The following is a 23441-nucleotide window of genomic DNA, read 5'->3' as shown; positions in this document are numbered from 1 at the left end:
GCAATGATTAAAGGTCAGTAGAAAGTCATAGTGGCAAAACCCTGACACACTATTTACTGTAACAAAATAAAGGCCTCATCTTTTTTGACAGGTCTTTCTGCTCAAACTATTATGCATATGCTTTACAACAATATCCTGTGCAGTTGCACGTGTTGTTTGTCATTTGCTCACAGTGAAAATAGGGTAAAAAGGCTAAACACATGACTTTTTTTTTTTTAATTGATAAATCAAGTCTTATATCTGAACATCAACATGACTACACTGAAGGGCTTTACGTTTGTCTGTGCAAGGTGAAACAGGCTGGTAAACATGATATCCTATTGTAATCGACGTGGTGCAACACTTCAAAAATCGATGCTCTTCAATCTATTGTTATTCATGAACAAGTAGCTATATGTGAGCGCAGTTATCAGCTACTTTGGATGATTACCATCATCATTAATATCTCAAAGTATTCCACAAATATAGCTAACTGTATTTTTACGCTACTAATTCCGCAAGTGACGGATAATGGAGTTATTCTACACATACTCCTCGCTTGGAACATCTTTACGTCCGCTTTGTTGACGTCTTGCACGTACTCTTTCGCCCTCCGCCATCCCAGCATGCACTGCGAGGTCTGCAGTATATTATTGACAAAGAAAAAAGCCTGGAGAGAAACAACAACAGGGTGGGATCAGAAGCTCCAACACTGGTGATAGCACTAATGTTGGTCGACCCCGAGTGCTGACAACAAGGTAGTGTCTCCCTCTCAGCTTTTCCTTGAAATAAGACAACTCTGTGTTGTATTTGCTGCGATGACACTGCGTGTAGACAACGTTAAGTGGCTATCAGCTAACATCTGGGGTGTTCGTTGTCGGCTAATGCTAACCTACCTTAAAACTCTGTAACAGCGGCAGCAACGCATTAAAACGTTGTGTTATTACAGTGTCAGGGCAAGTACATGTCGGTAAATTATATGGTTCAGATTAAGTTTAAGCATAGACATGGTAACATGAGTGGAAATCACCTTGTTGCTACATTTAAAACCAACACATTCGCATAAGCACCTGGTTTGTTGTGTCTGTTTACGTTGTCACCTGCGATTGCGCTGCAGTTTAAAGGCAGTTTATATTTCAAGCCAACATATCATACACTTACAAACATAAACGTGGTAAGATAGCTTTATCGTGAAACAGCCAGCCCCAGATAGTTGAAACATGTTAATACAGCGTCGCAGCTAGTCATATGAAGAATGCATCTTGTTCTTTTAAGGATACGTGGGGAACAAACGTGTTGCAACACCACGAGTCTGGGTCCTCGAGCTCTACAGCAACTATGTAAACACACGGAAGCACGTGACCAGCCGCGTGGAGCTCGCTTCATGCTGTCTGTCCTGTTGAACTGCACTTCTTTAAACTTCTATATGTCCATGAATTCAACTGCCTTCTCTAGTTGCCCTGTTTGGCCTTTAACACTTACTGAATGTATCTCTTCTGGCTCAACAAAGCATTATTTTAACCTAAAAGCTATTAAATCTTAAATTAAAGGTTGATATAAAGATGCATGGTAGCAGTTGAGGAGGAATGCTCCCTGTCATGTTGGATTTTTTTACGCAGTGATTGCGTAAACAGTAATTGGATGTGCAAGGTGTAACCGCTTTGTGCACATCTTGAGTTTAAACCATACATAGACATTACAGACTTATTACAGATGCAAGATATTGTAGTGCCGAAATTAATATGGTTTGAGATCCTAAACATCTGCATTGGTAATGGCCTCTAAAAAATATTATCAGTTGGGCTGTAGTTGAATGTTCACATACTGTGAGCTTCATTGTGTTTGTCACATGCAGATTAAAGGTCCTATTTTATCATTCCCAACTCGTCAAATATGCTTTAGGATGTTGACCATCCCGACCTACCATACAAATGTGTCAGTATTTGAAAAGCTGGGAATCAAAGTCAAAAATCTTTTCTTACAAGTAGGACCTTTTAATACGTATAGTAAATACACACAACAGTTGTTGGATCGATAAATAGAATAATAAACACAATATTTCCCCACCAAATGCAGTGGAATATACTATGAAAGTGTCAGTTAATGTTAATAAGTGGCTCATCGGTGCCTCTTGAGTAAATACACTTTAATATTCATCACTGGTGTCTCTTCACAGTACCACATCATGGCCCTGAGGCAATGAGAGCGGAGAGTGCCATTTTCACCTAAAGGGAGTTGCACAGCTTGATAGTTTGTGGAGAGAGGGGTGGGGGGGCCCAGGAGGCAGACCGCGGACGGGGAAGGGGAAGAGCTCAGCTGGAGCCAATGCAGCAGCAGCATCGACAGCCTGAGCTGGTGGAAGGAAGCCTTCCCGTGTTCGTGTTCCCCACTGAGCTCGTGTTCTACGCAGATGATCAGACGTCTCACAAGCAGGTGCTCACCCTCTACAACCCTTATGAGTTCGCCCTCAAGTTCAAAGGTCAGTCGACATAGTAAAGCACTGTCTGTTTTGTTATTCCATATATGCTGTGTTATGTTTGCTGAATACTCCAGATTATTGAGAGAACATATGGGATTTTTTTCTTCTCAATAGTGCTGTGCACAGCGCCAAACAAGTACACAGTGGTGGATGCCACCGGAGCAGTCAAGCCACAGTGTTGTGTTGACATGTGAGTTGGTTTTTGTGACTCATTATTTTATCATGCAGTGGTAAAGCACAAGGGACGATTTTTATACCACAGACTTTCACTCGGGTCAAGTGACGACTCAATAAAACTTTGTGTCCAAACAGAGTAATCAGACACAGAGATGTGCGGGCATGCCATTATGGGGTGTACGACAAGTTCCGACTGCAGGTGTCGGAGCAGAGTCAGCGGAAAGCGCTGGGTCGTAAAGAGGTGACAGCCACGCTTCGTGCCTCGGCCTCGCTGGAGCCGCCCAGCCCCCGGGCCCAAGATGAGGAACGCAGAATCAAAGAGCAGTTTGCAGACAGCGAGTTCTTTGAACAGACTGCATTTCAAACAGGTAGGATGGAGAGCAGTGGTGAGCTGCGACCACTAGATGGGGCCAAATACTCACAAACTCCAATATGGGATTTTTTTTCTTTTACATTTCACAGGACAGGTTAGATTACATTAATGTCTGTGGCCTAGGAAAATGCCTGCATATCCACTTATTTTATCTAGAATACAAAAAAATAGCAATTTGACCCTTGAACATGATATGATAGTAATAACAGGTTTTAATTATGTCCTGATATATAAAGTCAACATACTTTTATGCACTTCAAGCAGGAGAAAACAATTGTGTAGGTATTCGCTCTCAGGCTATCATTTAAAGTTGAAGTGCATACAAGTTGTTCTCCTGTATCAACATGTGCAGAAGTGTGTTGCTGTTCTGAGCACAGACTTATCATTTCATCAGCTCCAGTGTCATAAATCCTGTCTGATCGCAACATTCTTTGAGCTCAAGCTTCTTCCCTTCTTGCGAGCTAAATAAGTCAGACTTTTCTTTATCATAACATTTGTTTGTTTTAGGATGTAAATTATAAATTTAGAGTTATTTTGTATTGTCAACATATCCTTTTGAAAAGAACCAATTAAGAGTGAATTGATCCTATCGTGAAACGTGTGTGTCTGATAGAGAGCCGCCCTGTTGCTGGAGGTCCCAGTCTGCTGACGGTGCTGCTTGGCCTGGTGTGTATGGCCGCCCTGATGCTCCCGACACTGGGGGAGCAAGAATCTACTGTGCCTGTCTACCTCCACTTAAGTGTTAACAAGAAACTTGTAGCTGCTTATGTTCTTGGTGAGTAGAAAAAGGATCGGACACACTTCAGACCATATTTTAAGACAGAATATGGTTTGCATTGTCAGACAGCATAGACTGAAACTCATTTTTGTTATGATCAACTCACATGTAGAGTAGAATGTGGTACAACTTTTGTATAATTATTACAGAAGTTGCACATCACTTTTGACCATATTTGTAAGGATTAACGTAAGACAACGAAATAAACTGGAATTGTTTTTATTGTTCTTGTGTTTTTAAAAAAAGTCCTTGTTAGTATGTAATTGCAAACATATTATGAAATTATTGAGAGAATTTAGCAGCATTTAAGTGTAAATATAGTACATGTGACAGATGTTGTGCTCTTCATGCATTGTTGTTATTGTAGAGGGACAAAGATAAAGATTTGTTACTATTTTCCCAACAATGACTCTGGACAGTTAAACCCGACCTGCTTCTACAGTATATAGGATGTCGCGATAATGCGATATCTACGACGAAAGTGAAAATAAAAACTGAAATATTGACATTGTGCTAATGGTACGCTTAACATCATATGAATAATCCAGCAAAGAAGATCATAATTGTTCTTTATGTACACTTACACAGTTATGGTTACAGTTATCTGTTAAATCATGATGACTATGACACATGAAACAATAAACACAACCTGTCATTTAAAAACAAAATTACTGCTTGAGTGGATTTACTAACCGTGATCCAAGATTTTCAGGGGAACCTCTGCTAAAGTTTGACTAATCAACAGGATGTTTCACAGTTCTAGTAACTGTTTGCAGTGTTATATTCGTACCAGCTCTACTACATGTTAAATATTGTTGAATATCCTGCAAATGGGAATTATGCTATTATTGTTCCTGGAAATGATGATGTTGAAAGAGTCTGTGTTCAAGTTTGAAATATCCTGTTTCTCTGTTGTGTTCCGTGTTAATTTTAGGTCTTCTTACAATGGTCATCCTACGCACATGAACTGCTGTGAGCTGAGAGGAGACAGGGAAATGATCTCAAGATGAGGATTATGTCCTCCCACCGGAGGAACTACTGCGCTCCAACAAGTACAGCTGACAGCATTTGGATGGGGCACTTTATTCAAACCACCTCGCCCCCTCAAAGATTCATTTTGTATTCTTGTTTTCCAATAAACATATTTGTGTCAATTGATAAATTGACACAATTACAGAACTGATGCAAACGGTGGAGCGCTCCAGTGCATAGGTCAAAGGTAGTAGGAGCTGTCCCCATGCAGGGCCTGTGAAGAAACATGAAGCCACTCAAAGTGTTGTCTGGCCTCAGATTCTCTATGTCTGTATTTTTATTGCCATTATGTGACAGAATACGGTGAACCTGAGTGTTAAGGACTTGCAAACGTGTATATAAAGCCATTAAAATTTTGTTATGGTATTCACCTGTAACCATCGTTATATTGATGTTTTAAAGCATTTTTAGTGTGGACTCGGAGGACTAAATGCAGTTACTTGCATGCGTGGAAACCTTTTCTGAATGAGTTTTTAATTTTTTCCAGTTTGAGATACTTTTACTTGTCACCGAAGGAAAGATCTTTTCTTTGAGACGGTGGTTTGTTAGCTGTGCTATATCAATGCTTCGTCAAACATTTAATAAAGTCTCAATACAGCTGTCTGCTATAATGTTCACACATCATTAAGGTTATTTTCTACACTTTACAAGTTGGGTCAGGAGGCGGTAGAGCACATGGTCCCTTGATGTTAGATTTGTGATGATGGTTACTGGGAATGGTACTGTAGTCTCCTGCAGGGCTACATGTTGTCGGCCTCGACAGAAACCATGATGTACAGCTGCTCAGTAAACCAGGCACTGAATGGTAAAGGTCCAATGTGTCATGGTTGCATGTAGCTGTGAGTTTGCGAATTACACCAAACATAATAGCCCTCGTCTCATCATCTCCTGCAATGGCTCAAAAGGCCCTCACTAGAACTGGTGTTTTGCTGATCCATTCTAGGGTACTGTATAAACATGGTGGACTCCATGTAAGGTTAATGAAATACAACAAATGTTAGTTTCAAATGATTGCACACTAATGAAAGTAAATAATACAAATAATAAGTGAATAATAAATATTAACAATAAATTCAATTATTGCAAGTAGATCTGCTAAAATACTACAAACGGCACCACTGACATTTTAAATTGGGGTGCATTTTAGTGCTCTGGATAAAATTAGAACAAAAGTGTGCACTACCCACTTCACTTGCAGCCAGGAAAAACTAATAACATTTCTGCACAAAGACCTTAGAGTTATTATAAAAAATGTTTCAATACAAAGACCTTCATCAAGTTATCCTATATAAATAAATAAATAAATATTTACACCAGTGTTTTTTTCTTTTTTTAATAACCTGGTGGTCTTTTTACTGAAATATTGTTTGAAAATATTTTAAAACGCACCTGTTGATCTACAGGTGTGCAAAGGTTTTGCTTAGTGAGGGTTCTGGATCTTAAAAACACCTCTCAAAATCTAAAAGAAAGCTGTGCACACATTATAAAGAAATAATTTATTTAGTCCTGATGTCCACGATTGCAATCACAAAAGACAAGCATAGGCATGGTGTTAGCTATGCTTGGCAGATTACAGCCATCACAGACATACAGTATAGTTTACAATTATTTGCTTAACTTGTGCCCCGAATACTTCATCAGATTACTTTAGCAAAAGAAGAAAATAACATCTTGGAAAAAAATATCTTGATGCCAGCAGGGCGAACTGACAGATGTTCTTTTCTTGCGTACAGGACAAGACATTCAGTAAATTAACTGCAACCACACTCGTCTTTAAATTAAAGAGCACGCTTCCATAAAATGATTTTCAATCACTTTCTCTTGTACATACAAATTAAAGGCTACACAGCCATAAAGGGTGCAGACATTACACAGGTGTTATGGACCCCTGGGGCCATGACGGTGCAAAAATCACAGTACAGGCTCGACCTTCACATACTGTATTTTTAAGATCTTGTTTTACGAGAATGTTTTACTTCTCCCCAGCTAACACATAGGCTGAATTATTCCAGAATAGTGTCCTGTGCAAAAAGCTCTTTAATAAATGTAACCACAGCAAAAACAGCAGTCTCTTTACTCACAATGTGACGGTGCCATTTTGTCTTTGCTGCACGTTCCAGCGGTCAGTTGATTAGGTGTAAATGACAACACAAATGGATTTCTTTTACTGGGGATAGAAACCTATCACCATTCAGTTTTTATAATAAACTTTTTTTTTTCCATAAATACGAAAATTTTGCCAGAGGAAACTGAATCAATTCTATTCTCTGCCTTTCTACAAAAACATCCTGACAATAACACAGGATACAGAGGAACTTTTAGTGTTGACTCCCGACAGTACGACCATCGTTTTTCATCCACAAATTACTGCTAGGTTTATTAACTGCTCATACGAGGCAATTAAAGTTGCAGCATGTCACGGGGAAGGGGGCTTAAAAGCCGAACTGAAACAAAGTCACCACAGTTCACAGCCTCCATCATAAAATATCAACAATATCTGCTGTAAACATAATTTCAGTAGAGCAGGAAGGAAATGTCCACGGTTGTACCCCAGAAGTAGTTTGTTTCTTTACAAAGAAAATGCTTGCTGTTGAAGACTTGTGCCCACATTCACCTCACAGCTGATCACAAACTGAGAATTTTGTACAACATTAGACATGGTTAATATGTACATAATTACAAACAAAGCAGGGAAACAATAAGTTAAATCTTTTCTTACAAAATGTTCACACTGCGTACATACAAAAGCCTGTGGACAGAAGTTTTCCAGCACAAAAACATCCAATAGTCTTTCTTTGTCCAGTGCTCAACGTCTCTCTTCAGTGAGGGGGACTGGTAGGACAGATTTGAAGCATAGCCACTTATGAACGCAATATTACTATGAAAGCCAAGCACCATCAAAGATCCTCTACTAGCAGCTGGTGCTCACAGTGTCTTCAGACAGTCCCAGTGTCACAGGGTTTACCTCTAACACACGGAAACTCATCCATGGCAGCCATTAATTCATAACACATCTCAAATCCAACATGTAGCCATGAAAGCAGCTGCTCAGAATCAAACGTTCCACTTAAACCAAATCTAGGCGATGGTGCGGTGGAGGGTCTGAGAAGGAAACTTGTTGTTCCTTGGAGAGAGGCTTTTTGACTCCAGTCCTTTTGAGTTTCTTTTGCTCTCCCATGCTCACTTTGGGGACAAATCCTGAAGGGAAGCGAAGGGGGAGTTGCTGGACGAGGAGGGCGAGACCCCCTCCATTTTGCCCGGCGAGTCTGTAGAGGAGCCGACGCTGCTGAGGCTGCCGTCCAGCAAATCTGGAGAATGACTGAGAGAAAATGTCAAGTTCAGTCACAACTGTGACTGTGGAAAACATCTGCTAGATCACAGTCTACTGAGAGCTTATGAGAAGCTGACATTTCGTTTAATTTACCGTCACATTTTCTCCATTTTGCATTAAAATACTGCTTTAAAGTTGATTAAAATACTTGAAGATTCTAGTTTAAATGTTACATTTACATGTACATTTTTTCCCCCAAAGTTCTACCTTACAACTTGTGTGTGTGAGAGACGCATCACACACAGGAAACCAATTTCTAGCCATCCTGTCTTTGTAAGGGTAGCAGTTGGGCGTTGAAAATACACTGTCAATTACATTCGAGGCATTTGTGTCATTCATCTAATCCTGATGAAGTTTAGAGAATTTTTGAACAAGTACATCATTATCAAGATGGTGCCATTTCCGACATCTGAGTTGATCCAGAAAGTCTCACCAGGAACTGCGATCCGACAGGTTGGAGACGTCAGAGGACAGCATGGTGGTGGTACCCTGGAAAAGCCTTTTAGGTTGACTCTCTGTCTCCATCTCACCTGCGGAAGAGAGGCACCCTGACATTTAGAAATCTCTCAATAAACACTGTGGCTTATACTAGTATGACGAAAGAGAAAAGAGAATTAAGTGAACAATTAGCAGAGTCCAGGAATGTACCAGGAATTATAATCTAGTCCAGATGCAACAACAGGTTTGAAGGAGGTCACTAAAAAACTTAAATCAAGCTAACTGAAGTTCATAGGCTACTTGAAGATCACCAACAGAGATTTTGAATGTCGAGTTTCAATACTGTAGTTAGCATAGCGAGAACCCTGTTCATATTATACAGCCAATATTTCTCCAATTGCCTTTAATAACAAAGACAACAGACTTGAGAATAACTATCTCAAAGCAGCACGCATTAGGTACCTCACCTTTGCGTTTTATCGGTCCAAGTATGCTGGCTCTGATGCAGTTGATGGGGCTTTGACTCCGTCGGCTAAAGAGCACAGAAAACGTCAGGTACAGACACAATATGTCATCTTAAGATTTGTCATTCGATAATTGTATGATAGTTTACTCAGACATTTGTACATACTCAACAAAATAAATTGCTGTAAAGTGCATTAGAAGTCAAACAGGCAGAAATTAGGCCAATTGGAGCCAGCTGGTACTCCTGTAGTCTCACAGTAAACTGAGATATTGCTCATCTAGAACAGGACTAAAGATACACTGGTAGATTATGTTATTAACTGCAGTTATTAGTCAAAGACTTGGTGCTCACCTGAAGCGTCGCGTTGGGCTGGGTATTGGGCTTGGTGTCAGGCCGTTGCTGCTCACAAGGATTTGTAGTGAAGGAGAGAAACACTGCTGCTTGCAAAAAAGACAGAAGACAGACAAGATGGGAATGATTTTAAACATAAACCATCAGCATCAAGGAATCAAAACGTCACAAGTTGACTAGGACCAGACTGAGGCAATACTCTTACTGTTCATGTTAGTGTGTTTGAAGCTTTCTTAAATTAAGATCAAAATGGAGAAGGCAAAATCAAATTAAAAACTTATCTTTTAGATGAATTATTCATGTATAAACATTTTATTCCTTAAATATGTAGCAGAGAGGCCAGATGCAGATGTATTTCTAGACACAAACACTAATTTGGCCTGCAATGAAAAAGTTTTTTTTTTTTTTTAAGCTGCAATAAATTGAAAGAAACATATTTGGCCAAAAGTTTCAACAGGAACCATTTGTGATTTTCTGTTGCTAATTAACTGCTTCCTGCAGGCTGCCACACAGTCTGCCATTCATTGACCTTATTTCAAGTAGTTAAGAAAATCAAGTTACAGCAACCATGAAAATGCTTTAACTACGACCGTCATCTGGTTACTCACAGTAGAAATCAGGTTAGGTGGGTGTAAACAAACTGAGAGCAGACGTACCTTCTTTCCTATCCCTCTGGTTGGGGATGGGGCAGGAGACACAGGCACAAAGTCGATGCGCTTTGGAGACGACGATGCCGACTTCTCCAAATCATTGTCACTCTAAGAACACAGTTACCACATTAGCAGCCATGTACTTGCATGTATAAAAGAAAATGTGGTGAGGCAGTTAAAAAACAAAGTATGTTGGAGTATTATACTACCAACTCAGTCTGGCCTTGATAGACTGGTGGCCCTGTTAACTCCACAAGTGTTAATGTAGCATGTTTGTACTCGTCCTCTCTACAGAAATGGAGAGGCAAACCATGGCCCAGGGCCAAAACATGCAGTGGGAAGGTAAAACACACAGCTGACTTTCAAGGATTCAGAGAAACAGGACATAGCAACAGCACTGGTGGGGGTTGGACAAACTGTAACGAAGAGTCACTCTTTACCAGACTGAGGCTTTCCTCCCAGGACTGGCTCATCTGCATGGCGGCTTGAACTTCCCTGCATTGACAAAAATAGATAAACAGGGAATAAGTTGATGCCTATAAGCTTTTCACCTGCAGAAAAGTAATAAGTCAAGCAAATCTCCTCATTCACCTAATTAATTCATGAACACATCTTACCGTTCATGAGCAGTCTCCCTGTTCATCACGTCTACTCCCTCCTCCTGCAAGAGCACACAAGAGTGTTAATGGTAATCAGGTCACAGTTACCCAGCTCCTCTTTGCTTCTCTGATTCACATACATTCAGCAAACAGGATTTCAAAAAAGTAGTATCTAGTTGTATGTTACTACGCAAAAAAGGTACAACCTCAATCTAACCACAAAAGCAAAGTGATGGTCTTTTCATGTTACATTAGGTGATTAAATTCCACCACTAACTGACATCAGAGTCACAGTTTCCTCTGTTGGAGTCTGATACTACCAATTGATCAACTCTAAAAGATCGACGGCCCTGTAAACTCCAAGAAGTGTTTGTTATTGCATGTTTTTAAGACACCGTCACTCCCTATGGCTTGAGAGGGAGACAGTGGTCTGACATGCTCGGAAACATTTCTCAACAGGTCATTTCTGCACATGGATTCTTACTTGTTTTATTTGATGAAGTCTGGTGCTGGGGACACGAATAGGTGATGAAGGGACCTGTAGAGGAATGTGTGTAGACAGGAGAACAGTCAACACTAAATAATTCAGACACAAATTACTTCAGTAAATATGTGTGTGATGAGGTATCGTACCATGTTGGGCCTGTTGACTACTGTAGTGCTATTCCTCCGGCTTCGCAGGACCTCTCTCTGGAACACTTGAGAGTTATCACTGGAATGACAAATTCACAAATCAACAATAAGTCATGTGTTTCATATTACTGAAGTTATTTCAACATCTAAGACAAATGACATCACAGTTAATACAAGATTATGCAGTAAATCAGTGTAACTGTCATATTGTAGGACCTTAAGCCATTTATCATGGGTGCACTGTTGGATCTCCTCAAGTGTCCATCGCTCTGAACTAATGAAGATGGGATTTCCAGATCCAGCTCCATCTTTTCTTGTGGCAACACTCCCGAGTTGTTCATTGTGCTAGCTAACGCAGCTTGTGGCCAATTCATAAACATAAAATGTCTGACCAGCTCAGTGTGAGGTTACATTGTTGCACCCCGAACTTCGCTAACTTTACATGTTATGAACAAACATCACCAGCATTCAGGCGACTGAGCTGACGATAGTTAAACGTGCTAACGCAGTGCACTAAACCTGCAAGGCCCTGTCGTCTGTAACTCCGATGTTGAAGCAAGTTAAGGATGACAACTGAACATAGCAACGTTATCTCTATAACTCTTCACATTACAACTACATGTTCAGCCAGAGCTGGCCTGTGCTAACGTTGGCTGTAACGTTACGACCAGCCACCAACTTTCCTGATGGATGGTTAGCATGCCATGGCTAACGTTACATACCGCACAATGCCCGGCAGCTTTTAGCTACCGGCCCGTTAGTCTGCTGGTGCGAGGCAGCTGTGGGTGACGACTGACGCGCTCCCCAACTACCACTGCATGTTAGCGCGGCAATCTAGCTAATGTTAGCCAAACTGAACAGCTGCTCACTTAAAACGAAAGCCTGCCTCAAGTTTAACGTAGGCGAACACTGCTGTTAAGTGATTATCATAACGCGAGGGTATCTTCTTGCTAACACTGAGTAGCTAGCTGATGTTAGCCAGTGTTGTTACTTGCTAGATAAACGATTCACTCCAGCTACCTAGCTCAGTGGGCTAACTAGCTAGCTAAGTTAGCATTAACGCCACTGGCCACAAAGCCATATCCAGAGAGAGGCCGGGTCTCCATTTCACTAAATTATCCAGTCCACCAGCTTGATGGCTACTACGGCTCACACAAGCAATCTAAACGTTGTCTATTTTAAATCTTCTACGCTGTACAATTTGGTTTTTCGTTTCTGCAGGTCGCCGCCAAGAATGAACCAGGTCCCAGATGATACCACAGCAGCTAGCAGCAGCTAGCAGCAAACTTCACGCCCCTTTTCACGTTAGCTAACCTGTCCAATGAAATCGCTCCCTTTGCCGGCATGCTGAGGCGGAATGTGGCGAGCTGCATCCTCTGGTTCCTTGAGAAACTCTCAAACCACCTGCAATGTCCGAATTAACACGTGACACTTACAAAACGACATATTCCGCTTTATCACAAATGTTAGTTTTGGTTATGACCTGGTCCCTCGACATCTTCGCCCGCAGGAGGCCCAGTACAGCTGCCTCCAGCAGCACGGAGGTGCGATTCTTCTGGAACACTTTCTGTTTTCAGGACTCAGTCACAGCAGCCACACACGTCAGTGTGCACACTGACCGGCTGCATTTCAAATAACTCAGTGTTTCTTTTTTATTATTATCTTCAACGTGTATTTTCATATATATTTACACGGTGCTTTGTGTAAATCTCATTTATACAAGCAAATGTTGGTCTTTTTCAAGGAAACACTTGGTTTCCATAAACAATACAACTCAATTAAATGACAATGAAAATATTGAAGTGTCCTTGACTTGCAAATGTTGAGGTTTTATCAGTCAGCTAAGTACAGAGAACAATAATAGTTGAACCCATGAAAAGCCCAGTGGGAAAAGTTTTTCAGCATCAATACAAGGAGAATTCTCTTCTCTCAGTTAATGGTCATCCAGCTGTAATCACTGACCTACTGGGAACATGAAGCAGCTTGAAGTTCAAAGTCTGGTGACAACAACAGGTTCAGCAATTCATGTTCTGTTTTCTCCTTGACATGACACACACTCAATCAGTATATACTTATTTGGGGAAGTTATTTATCTTATCTGCATCTCCCAATAATTTCTCTATTGACTGGCCAGAAGTCTGCTTTGTATTTCTTTCAAGTATTAGCGTATTGTTTTTAAGACTTTGTAGTACAATTCACCAGTCACAGAACAGTGAGAACATTTAATGGTGGGCACTGGCGTTGGTTACAGTGATGGCACCATTGAATGAGAACATTTTATAAAGTAGAAATAATTGTGGGTTTCATTGATAGGCAGATACAGATGGAGGAGTTCAAACCTGGTTGATTAAGTTCAGTAAAACTATAACTGAACATTAACATGTGTAAATGACACATCTTTCCAGCATGTTTAAAGAATAAGTCCTGTTACACAAAGTAAATTGTCTGTGTGGGTGCTCTTTAAGACAGAGTTCACTACAACTCAACAATAAGAGGGTATTTCATCTTCAGCATACTTGTGTTTAATTTGGGACACCTTTTTTCTACAGAATGTATCTTAAGAAAGTGTTATCACACAGCACAGCAACCCAGGAAGTGTGTTGTCCAAAAATATACAAGCAGATGTCAAGAAAATGTAACATCCTCTTTTAGGGTTCCCCCTAAATCAGCTAATGATAGTTTGAGGTAAAAGTAAAATTACAAAAAAAAACTCAATTTCTTTTAAATATGAGGTTGTACAATCTGGAAACATAGCACGGTTGTGATCAAGTCTTTTAAATTAGCAGCATTGCTCTTTCTAAATTACTCCATTGCTTAAAAAAAAAAAAAAAAAAAAAAAGTGTGGGGGCACAGAAGCATTATACTAAATTCAGGTGAGGCAGGGCTCCATGCTGACTAACCAAGACGTGGTTCTATGGCAATCAATTTCCTCAAAGTGTAATCTATGTGTGTGTGTGCCGCTAAAGCAGGCACTGCAACTGTCAGGAGTATCACTCCATCAGTGTTCCCTCAGAGACCCTGAGCAGGCAGAGTATTTTTTATGACACAAATATGAAGTAATAAAATATAAAATGAACCGCTGAAGGACATGATGGAACCACTCATTAAAAACTGTCCGGAGGTGCTCCTCACGCCTTGTACTTCTCCTTCCCTGTTTCACTAATGACGCAGATATGCTGAAACAGAAAAAGCATTGGTGAGTACTGCATCATATTATTGATTTGATTTACTTATCACGTTTCTTTATCCATCTGAAATACTTACATTTAGATCTCTAAAGTACTCATTGTAGTCTAGTGCGTACCCAACCACAAATTTGTCAGGGACCTCGAATCCTACAACTGAAACAAATGGATGAATAAATCAGTTACTTGTCTTTGTACAGATATACTAAGAGCACTGAAATTAAGTATACAAAGCCTCATTGTAAAGCACACTTTCAGGCATCTATACTGTGTAACATCCAGTACATAACACCAACGTCTGTTAGTCGTCATTTATTGGCTTGAACTTACAGTCCGGCCGGTAGCCAACACTTCTTGGTGTTCTCTTCACCAACAAACTGAAGACAGAAAACATTTACCATCAATAATAATACTGAAAAGTTGCATGAAAAACTGATTAAGGGACACAGTCTGAGAGAGTTGCAGTGAAAACCACTGAAATCAGTTGTTTATAAAACATTCAGAGAAACATGATCACATGGCTCCACAAGATTGTACTCAGAAGGGAGTTTCAAAGGGATCACATTACCTTGCTACTTTAACCATTTGGGGATTGTACTGTTTGAGGAGTTGCAATAGTGTCTTCATCGTCTTCCCTGTGTCGATGATGTCCTTGAAATGAAGCACGAGAGAAGCTCATATCAGCAATGTTGGATTAGAAAGCGGTCGAAGATACTAAAGAAGAAAACATCTGTACTTACCTCCACAATCAAGACGTTCTGTGTAAAAAGAAAAAAAATGATCATTATTTTAGTGAGAAAAGGTGAACTGGGTACTCTTTGATATGAAATTGAACTCAAGAGAATCGTTTGTGCATCTCCATCACTGTGGCCTTTTTTACAACTGGTATTTAAATGTGATCTGTATCTGGACACATTATCCAGGTAAGACAAAAAGACATGTTCATACAAGGAGCACATACGTCTTAATCAGAATGTAGTCTGCAGTGTATTGACTTTGGTGGGAGTAAACCTGACCTGTACAATGTGCTGGTATCCACACACACCATAAAACTGATACAAAGGGCGAGCAAGTGAGCAATGCTAATCAGCCTATTCAAATTGTCTGCTCATGTAAACATTTATAATTTCAAGTAATGTTACTAAGTTTAAGTTCATCTTATCGTTATTACCATTGATCACAGTGTCAACACATATTGACACAACATTATCATCCAACGTCTTACCTTGCCAGTCAAAGTAGAAAGGTCATCTCCACCAATGACTTTGATTTCACCTGTCGACTGGTCATTCTGTGAGGACAAGGGAGGCATACTTCACATTATATGGTGTACAGTGGTAGTAAGTGTATTCAAAACATCTACATATGTTGATGTTAGAAAGTATGTTTGTTGCATATCACATCAAAATGCACAAATCACATTAATAACAAAATCATGTGCGCTCTGTTGCAACAAAACACATTTTGTGTATCATTAAGTGTGTTTCCATCCATCAGTTTTTTTTCAGCACATTCTCATTTTGTGAATAAAAAACTGGCAGGAGATACAAGAAATTTTAAAATAAAAATGAAATATTGCAAAAAAGTTGACTGTGGTGGAAAAGTTGGCGTATCATTAAGAACAAAATTCAACAATCGAAACAGTGAATCATGACTGTCATGGTGACTGTGACTCATTGGTCTCCAAGTGGTCAGTGTGCTTGTCAACAAGAGGCAAATTGCAAAGTTCTTTGCATAAAACCACCATTTAAAATTCAGCCATGTGTTTCATTCAATAAAATCCTAATATTCATATTCCGGTATGAGATGGAAACAGGAACTGATTTGCATTTTATGAAAAAAAAAAAAATTCTTCCCTGTAAAACATTTACAAATCTTATACATCCACTGTTGCTAGCTTGAAGTCTTCATCTTTCCTCTTTTTGCTGACGAACTATGCTTCTCAGCACCAGCAACTTATGATTAGTGGAAAAATGTCAATTTGTCGACCAGAATGGATACGACATTCTCCGCATTCTCAAGCATGTGCATGTGCACCCTTAGCTGTGTTTTCACAACACATGGAATTGTTAGTCACAGCAACAATTTTACAAAGAACAGTTGGTTCCTTCAACCATTTACTGCCAGTGTTTGCTATGTAGTCCAAAGACCTGTGAGGATTTGACAAACTAGTTCACTGTCACATGAAAAACCAGATGGCTGTTTTCACACCTCATTTATGTGTGCAGCTATACAAAGTTGATGTCCATTGGTAATATGCTTTGACCCATAATGAAAAAATAGTGTCCCTGAAACTTAATATGGACCCCTGTCCCTGCGATGGGAGCAAACTGAGCTCCTCTATAGGTTCCTAGTTCCTGGGAAAAAGTACTGTGGTGGAAACCTGGCTTTTGTACATAAACACAGAATACAAACAAAATGGTGAAAAACTGATAGATTACACAGTAGCTCTTGAGGCGAATGAAGTCCACTGTCATTGGGATGGAGCGATCACTGTTCCGGTTCAGGGCCTTGATGTAGTCCAACAGGTCTGCAAAGAACTTGTAGCCCCCCTTGAGCACACACAGGGCCACGATGTGGTGCCCCCCCATTTCCTTCATGATTTCTCTGGCTAGTCGCTCTGTCCTGGGGTCACGTGAGAGGGTGGGAAACAGAGGTGAGTCAGAGACAGAGAGACAGAGACGGGATAGTCAGCTAAGCTTGTGCTACAGTCAGCAGTAGCTCCTATTTTCTTTGTTTGAGTCAGCGGGCATAGCTGTCATTTCTAAAGCACTCCAAAGTATAACACCAGAGATCCGGTTATCACAAAACACCCAATCATTTATTTTCTATGATTTATTAAATCCCAAATCTGCAAATGGAAAAATATGATCCCGTACTTCTTATCATCATATCAAATTTGAGTGAGCGCGTCCAGCTTTAAAGTTACAACTAGTGAACATCTTCCAAACATGGCTTTTGTCAAAACAGACTAGTCGTAAAACTCCCCTGAACCTGACAAACCCACCTGTCCAGGATGAGTCCATGTGGGATGTAGACCCTCTCCAGGTCAGAGGCATAGTGCTTTGGTATGCAGAAAAGGTCCAGGTCATAGCCCTGCTCATCATCACTGATCTGAAATGAAACCCGACAGAAGGGGTTAAAAAAATCTCAAGGGTGTTACCTAACATGGGGCATGAGGCATTCATCCGATACAGGGCAGTGCATGGTAAATGTTGAGGTCAACACAGGTCTACTTTCCCACCAGCTCCCTCATTACTGCCTCTACAAAACCGATCATCAGAGCACAATGCTTGATTCTGCAGAGTTTAGCAATAACAGACAGATGTCATCTTAGATTCTAAGAGGAATCTGTCCATCTATTAAGCATCACAATGTCAGTAAACTGTTCCCGTTGTCGCAACTGAAGGTCTCTCCTAATTAAAAATGTTGACAAAATAGTCTTTCCAGAAATTCAATATTATGCAAAGTCTTTCACTGGAAGTTATTTCTTATATTTCTTTAAATCAAATTTCCTGCTCGAGCTCAGGCTGCATCCCACATGAACCCAGACAACATAACTGTTATCATGTGACAGCTGAGAAACTGGTGCCGAGCTCGAGGTGCCGTGGGAATGATGTGAGGGACCACTGCTGCACTCAAAGTATTTATAATGGTGCAAATTTTGGTTCCTCCCAAGTCACAAAATGTTATTGCTTTACTACCCACTGGATTGCATAGTGTCAGTCTTTCCGTCATGTGGTTAAACCTCGAACAAAGCATTCTTCCTTGTGACCGCCAAAATGAAAAAAAACATGCCCATATGTTTGGGCTACACCCTTTCAAATCCAAATAACAATGACTGATACTGACCAGATGTCATCATGGTGTCATGATCCAAAGGAGTATTTTCTACCGTTACACACGTGCTTGTTTTATCGACTGTATAAGAAACAGGGCTGGACAGTAAAACGCAACTCAGAAAACAACTGGATGAGCTAGTCTGAGGTCAATGTAGGGGCAAACAAAGTCCAAGTTTGGCAATGCTGCACTGTGCAGATAATTTGATTTGAAATGAGGCACACAGGGATCTTCCACTGTAATGCCTTATTAGCAAAAAGTGGATTTAGCTTCAATACACTGTCAGCAAGCGTGTCTGTCTGCCAGACTGACGGTCAGACTTCAACACAACCAAACACTGGCTTCCAAATGCTGGCAATGTCCTGGAAAGTAGGCCACACTGGTTTACGGCTGATGTTTTATTTAATCATTCAACTATAGACGACATCACAGGCTAGTCTACTCATTTATAATATGTATGACACACAGGCAGCATCTAATGTTGAGACGCAAACAGACTTTTCTTATTGCATGTCTGTCCCTGAAATGCTGCTCCAGATCAGGTTGGAACGCCTTTCACTGGTAAGGTTCACTGGAGAAAAAAAAAACCCAAGAAGCCTTTTAGCTATCTATATGTGGAACCAGCTGTTGATGCCATTTCCTCAGATTATTAATCTTATTGATTTGCCAAAGAGTGCAATTTCTTTCATTTTTTCTCCAGAAACAAAGCAACCAACCAAACAAACAGCTCGTGTCCATATAAGCACCACTTACCCGCTGTTCTTGCTTGAACTGTTCCTCTTTTAGAGAAAATTTGGCCCTGATTCGCCTCAAACACGAGCTTGCAGATATAAAATAATATCTGGACGAGCTATATCTTACACACAGAGGATGCTGCAACACGCCCCCTTGTTTGCAGCTCGTCTGTTTGCGGGTAGTCTGACTGTAACTGCGTACACGCGTGTAATTGCACTAATCAAACTCTCGACCTGCTCTCAGAACACGTGATCACACATTATGTTTTAGTCCATCCACATCTGTGTCCATCCAGAAACGTCTCTTGCGTCACCCGCGCAGAGCGTGGAGAGCGCGTGTCTGTGACCGTCTCCATAGCCGCAGGCCACGCTACATTGGAAATACAATGAGTTAAGTGTTACCCTCACCGAAACGTGTTACCGAGGTCAACACACAGGTAATTGTCTACTCATATCACACGGGGGGGGGGGGGTGTAAGGTGAGGTCTATTGTGCTGTGTAAGGTCTTCAACAAACGCAGTCTCGGCTGGGTACAGCGTGTCTCCAACGAGAATGTAAAGGGAACCGCGACCACCTCCATTCTCTACATTCACTCCGGTTGCTGAGGGGGACTTACCACAACACAGGGGCTGGATGTCGCCATGTCCGTGTTGGTCCCTGCCGGTCAGTTGTACGCAGACTACCGTGGTTTTCAGAGTAGAGGGAACAAAACGAGCTCTCGGTTTGATTTCGCGGACTCGTCACCCTTGTGACAGCACACACATGGAGGCAGCTAGCTCGGTTGCTACAAGGGGCTGCTGTCTTTTTCCGGGCTGCGGCTCTACTGTAGCTCCGCCGTTGTGTATATGATGACGCAAGAGCGCGGCGGGCAAATCAAATGAGCAGGAACGGATAAGCCCCGCCCCTGGTGTATGGCTTGTGTGTGGGTGTGTGCGTGTGTGTGCGCGTGTGTGTTCGTGCGTGTAACCCCTGCATGAAGCTCGTGACTAAAGCAGTACAACTCAACAATATTGCATTTATGAAAATGTACTCATTGTGTTTTTAATCTGACTGTCTTGGTACAGGTGTGGGTATAAATACACAGTTGAGCGGCAGCTTCAGGTCTGACTCATAACGTGAGGTCTGCAGTTAACGGCCGTGACCTTGGACCTTGAACAAAACCACTTTTTACCTTTTTAGGGCAAGTTAGGTGGCACGTGGTAGAGCATGCCGATGATATCTAAAGCTATAGGTTTCACCACCTAGGGGCAGCTAATGTTGTGAACACTCAGTATGCCACCAAGTTGTTTTTCTGTTTTTCTTGATTAGTTTGATCACCTCAGGAGACTTCACATCCTACAGTTACTTAGAGCAGACACATTGCGCATATTTAAAAGGTGTACAGTGTAAATTCAATATATTTGTATATGACAACTTTTAAGCCAAACACATAAATGCATCATAACACCATTGAGCCCGATCGCTAATTTGAAAATTAAAGAGATCATTTCACGGAAATCACATTTTCTTATAGTTAAAGTCAAATACCATCTAGTTTTGAGTGAAACCGCTCAGTGAACTACATAGTCTTTCTCAACAAAAACATGGCCACCAATTTGGCACAACAAAAGTTATTGTAAAAAGATGAAAATCACAAAAAATCTGGCCATACAGCCATCTGCAGTTATCTGAAAGGGTAGTTTGTCAGTTTTTTGAGCTGCTGTTACACAAGAGCAGCTCTACAATGTTCAAGTTACAGATTTTTGTGAGCATACAAGAGGACGATGTCACCAGGGCGATTTTTGGGTGTGTAGTCTTTATAATTATGTATTTTCACTGTCTTATATTTCATTAGTGTTATGACAAACCAACTCTTTTTAAAGGTGAAGTTCATGGCGCAATTCAAATGAGATCAAAAAAGTATAAGTCAGACGATACTGGCCTATTACAAATATTGTAGCATTGGCTACAATAGATGGCTCTTAGATGACAAAGTGCAGAAAAAGATGCTTCAGGTAAATGTTGAGTTTACTCAGTTATTAGAACCTGACTGACACGCAGTTAAACTTTTATGTCTAAAGTGACATCAGTGGACTGAAAAGTTTTGTCATATGTGTGTCTTTATCGGGATTGTTTGAAATCACAGTTGAGGGATCATTGCAAAAAATATGTGTACAAGTACATTGTGAGTGTATAAAGAAAACATTTGCAATATATAAACATTGTAATTTGTTTAGCCCTGAAAAAGGTAGTATTGGCCAGCCTCCATCATCATCTAGATTGTAGCGTTGAGACATATTTACAGAATCTAAAGTCAAGCAATCATTGCCGTGACAACCGTGGCAAGCACACCCATAAAGAATACTGTGTGCATCATCAGTAATTACTTTATGGACACTTTGTGGACTTTGTCCAGTGACAACAAGAATTTGTGAGAACTTGTACAGGTTCACAGTAGAAACAAACTGTCCAGTGTTTCCATGGAACAAATCACTGTGTCTGTGATCGTTGACATCCACGGATGTGTTTTAAAGTGGTGCATAATACAACACTGAGGGAATACATGACACACTACGTTACAATCCACTGTGGTTGTAGTCATGCATGCTGTGAGTCTGATCACCAGCTTATGTTAATGGAAACCCCAGTGTGACATGGCTGCATTTCTCCAAACATTTAGTTGGTTTCAACCCAACTGCAGCCGATAATGCCACAGCCGAAACGGACTACCCTATTTAAAATGAACGGGAAGATCTGTGTTTTCACCGCACTACCTGAGTTGGTTTGAATCCACCCTTACCTGGTAGAGCAACAGAGTGTCAGCTAGCAGAGTTACAGCTCTACTTTTGGTGTCCCCATCAGGAATCGCTTTTGGCAGTGGCACTCTTGAAAGTTGCAGTTTGACTGATGTCCCTCTGCACACATATTTGATCATTTCCCTTTGGTGAAGTAGTGGTCAGTGCGTAGTATGGAACTGTGACAACACACAACTTAAATTGACTGATACTGTGAAATAGCATGTGGATTCTGAAATGTATTCTTCCTTTTATGTATCAGGCCATGTTATTATTGACTAGGTATGAAGAGAGTTTTTAAGGAAAAATAATATAACAATGGTCAGTCTGCTAATTTACCAAAGCAATGCATTCATGTTGGTAATGTCTTCACTAATATCAACATCCTCCTCTTTCTAACATGTACTGGAGGGTTCTTCATTCAGGGTTGCTGCCTGTAGCCTCATAATGTTAGTTTTAATGTTTTTTAACACTTTTTAAAAGGCTGCATTTTACTAAAGCAGCAATAAATACAATGTTTATTTTTGTTGTTTTAAAAGATAAAATTTATAAACAATTTTGCATTGTGTAAAAAAAAGACTGGACATTTGTTACATATTTTGTTGAGTTGTGTACTAATATTATCACAGAGACAGAGAAATCTACAAGTTCATTAAGGGTAACGGTGTGTTTCATTTGGTTGCCTGTCGCTACTTTTGAATAGTGAAGTTAGCCAAGGAGACTCTAAACTTATTGTGAATGAAACATAAAAAGCATGATCCTCATCAGTGAACATTTGCTCCTGAGACCTGTCTTAGATTTTATCTGCAGTGGTGGTTGTTTAGTGGTGAATTCACCACCCGCAAAGCAAATTTGAACGCAGGATCATTTGTGTTTATTTTCCTTACTCAGCAGTGTTTGTCAAACTAGCCAGACAGTACACAAGCCATAGGACAGAGTTAGCAACCAACAGCAAACACCAAGGGTTTGTCTTCCTATGTGTGTTTATAATCAAGTCAACGCTGACTGAAAACAGCACTCACCAGAGACCCCGGTTCTCTCTCTACTTTTCACCCTCTCCTCATGAATTAAAATACATTTCCTCTCCAGCTCCAGTCTGCAGTCAGCATTACAGTACATTAACACCTGACAGTGGAAGTCAGTTCCACAGATCGCTGCTGCAGTCAGGTTGATAAGGGCTGAGGACAAATCCACTTTTTAATCCAAAACAATCAGGTTATTAGGATGAACAAATGATTATTGCTTGCCTCCATGTGCCCCTTTAGTGGCTAGGCCACAGTAATAAGCCGTGTAATACTGTTAAAATCTTACCTGTTTAGTTATGGTTTTACCATTAATATGTATATCTTACATAGTTGTTTGTGACTTCTGAGATTAGCTGCATCAACATGAAAGATGCTGTAAGTGATACTTTGATTAAATTAAGTCTTAACAGCTCTGTATTCCAACGGTTATCCATTGTCTTTTGTCAGTAACCCATGTCTCTCCTCCTCCTGTTCATGCAGTAAAAGAGAAAACACATTTTAGGTATACCCACTTCATCCAATCAGGACAGATAACTAAAAAGTAAAAGGAAGTCCTGTCTACTAATGAGAGCAGGATCCTCTCGTTTGCTGTCGTGT

The 23441-nt window shown here is 40.5% G+C and overlaps 3 protein-coding genes and 2 non-coding genes across 8 annotated transcripts; 1 reads left to right on the top strand and 4 right to left on the bottom strand.

Annotated features, from left to right (window-relative positions):
* Positions 1–580: 580 nt before the first annotated feature.
* mospd1 (motile sperm domain containing 1) lies at positions 581–5435 on the top strand. Its single transcript, XM_037078183.1, has 6 exons — positions 581–737; positions 2156–2458; positions 2573–2648; positions 2771–3003; positions 3622–3783; positions 4721–5435. The coding sequence occupies exons 2-6, from the start codon at positions 2305–2307 to the stop codon at positions 4750–4752; spliced, it is 657 nt and encodes a 218-aa protein (XP_036934078.1). The 5' UTR covers positions 581–737; positions 2156–2304; the 3' UTR covers positions 4753–5435.
* An 893-nt stretch (positions 5436–6328) lies between these two features.
* On the bottom strand, positions 6329–12916 carry pabir2 (PABIR family member 2). Of its 4 annotated transcripts, XM_037076523.1 has the most exons (11): positions 12770–12916; positions 12601–12690; positions 11287–11365; positions 11138–11191; positions 10672–10715; positions 10495–10549; positions 10061–10162; positions 9405–9490; positions 9055–9119; positions 8583–8679; positions 6329–8137 (listed from the first exon to the last, which is right to left on the bottom strand). In XM_037076523.1, exons 2-11 carry the CDS (start codon positions 12657–12659, stop codon positions 7999–8001), a joined length of 780 nt encoding a protein of 259 aa, XP_036932418.1. In that variant the 5' UTR covers positions 12660–12690; positions 12770–12916; the 3' UTR covers positions 6329–7998. The 4 variants fall into 4 exon arrangements, with proteins under 4 accessions (XP_036932418.1, XP_036932417.1, XP_036932416.1 ...); XM_037076522.1 differs by having other exon boundaries at positions 12601–12853; XM_037076521.1 differs by lacking the exons at positions 12601–12690; positions 12770–12916 and adding an exon at positions 11503–12578.
* LOC119008172 lies at positions 10242–10389 on the bottom strand. Its single transcript, XR_005071353.1, has one exon. It is a non-coding gene; the product is annotated as a small nucleolar RNA U109 (small nucleolar RNA).
* Positions 10952–11094, bottom strand: LOC119008173. The gene has a single exon (XR_005071354.1). It is a non-coding gene; the product is annotated as a small nucleolar RNA U109 (small nucleolar RNA).
* A 178-nt stretch (positions 12917–13094) lies between the features above and the next one.
* hprt1 (hypoxanthine phosphoribosyltransferase 1) lies at positions 13095–19899 on the bottom strand. Its single transcript, XM_037076525.1, has 9 exons — positions 19662–19899; positions 17479–17585; positions 16913–17096; positions 15697–15762; positions 15212–15229; positions 15040–15122; positions 14802–14848; positions 14551–14627; positions 13095–14462 (listed from the first exon to the last, which is right to left on the bottom strand). The coding sequence occupies exons 1-9, from the start codon at positions 19686–19688 to the stop codon at positions 14415–14417; spliced, it is 657 nt and encodes a 218-aa protein (XP_036932420.1). The 5' UTR covers positions 19689–19899; the 3' UTR covers positions 13095–14414.
* Between the last annotated feature and the right edge of the window lie 3542 nt (positions 19900–23441).

The sequence above is a fragment of the Acanthopagrus latus genome, chromosome 18, assembly GCF_904848185.1.
Source record: "Acanthopagrus latus isolate v.2019 chromosome 18, fAcaLat1.1, whole genome shotgun sequence".
Taxonomy (NCBI): domain Eukaryota; kingdom Metazoa; phylum Chordata; class Actinopteri; order Spariformes; family Sparidae; genus Acanthopagrus; species Acanthopagrus latus.
Note: the sequence above shows the minus strand (reverse complement) of the source record. Positions and strands in the feature narration are given on the sequence as shown.

Bases quoted from the DNA above. Each gene is read 5' to 3' on its own strand.
- mospd1 (XM_037078183.1), top strand. From the start codon at position 2,305: ATGCAGCAGCAGCATCGACAGCCTGAGCTGGTGGAAGGAAGCCTTCCC. The intron at 2,459-2,572 runs GTCAGTCGACAT...TCTTCTCAATAG, and splicing joins GTTCGCCCTCAAGTTCAAAG to TGCTGTGCACAGCGCCAAAC. The intron at 3,004-3,621 runs GTAGGATGGAGA...TGTGTCTGATAG, and splicing joins ACAGACTGCATTTCAAACAG to AGAGCCGCCCTGTTGCTGGA.
- pabir2 (XM_037076521.1), bottom strand. From the start codon at position 11,666: ATGTTTATGAATTGGCCACAAGCTGCGTTAGCTAGCACAATGAACAAC. The intron at 9,491-10,060 runs GTACGTCTGCTC...TTTTGCAAGCAG, and splicing joins CCAGAGGGATAGGAAAGAAG to CAGTGTTTCTCTCCTTCACT. The intron at 9,120-9,404 runs GTGAGCACCAAG...TGTGCTCTTTAG, and splicing joins AGCCCAACGCGACGCTTCAG to CCGACGGAGTCAAAGCCCCA.
- hprt1 (XM_037076525.1), bottom strand. From the start codon at position 19,688: ATGGCGACATCCAGCCCCTGTGTTGTG. The intron at 17,586-19,661 runs GTAAGTCCCCCT...GTTTCATTTCAG, and splicing joins CATCCAGCCCCTGTGTTGTG to ATCAGTGATGATGAGCAGGG. The intron at 17,097-17,478 runs GTGGGTTTGTCA...ACGTGACCCCAG, and splicing joins CATGGACTCATCCTGGACAG to GACAGAGCGACTAGCCAGAG.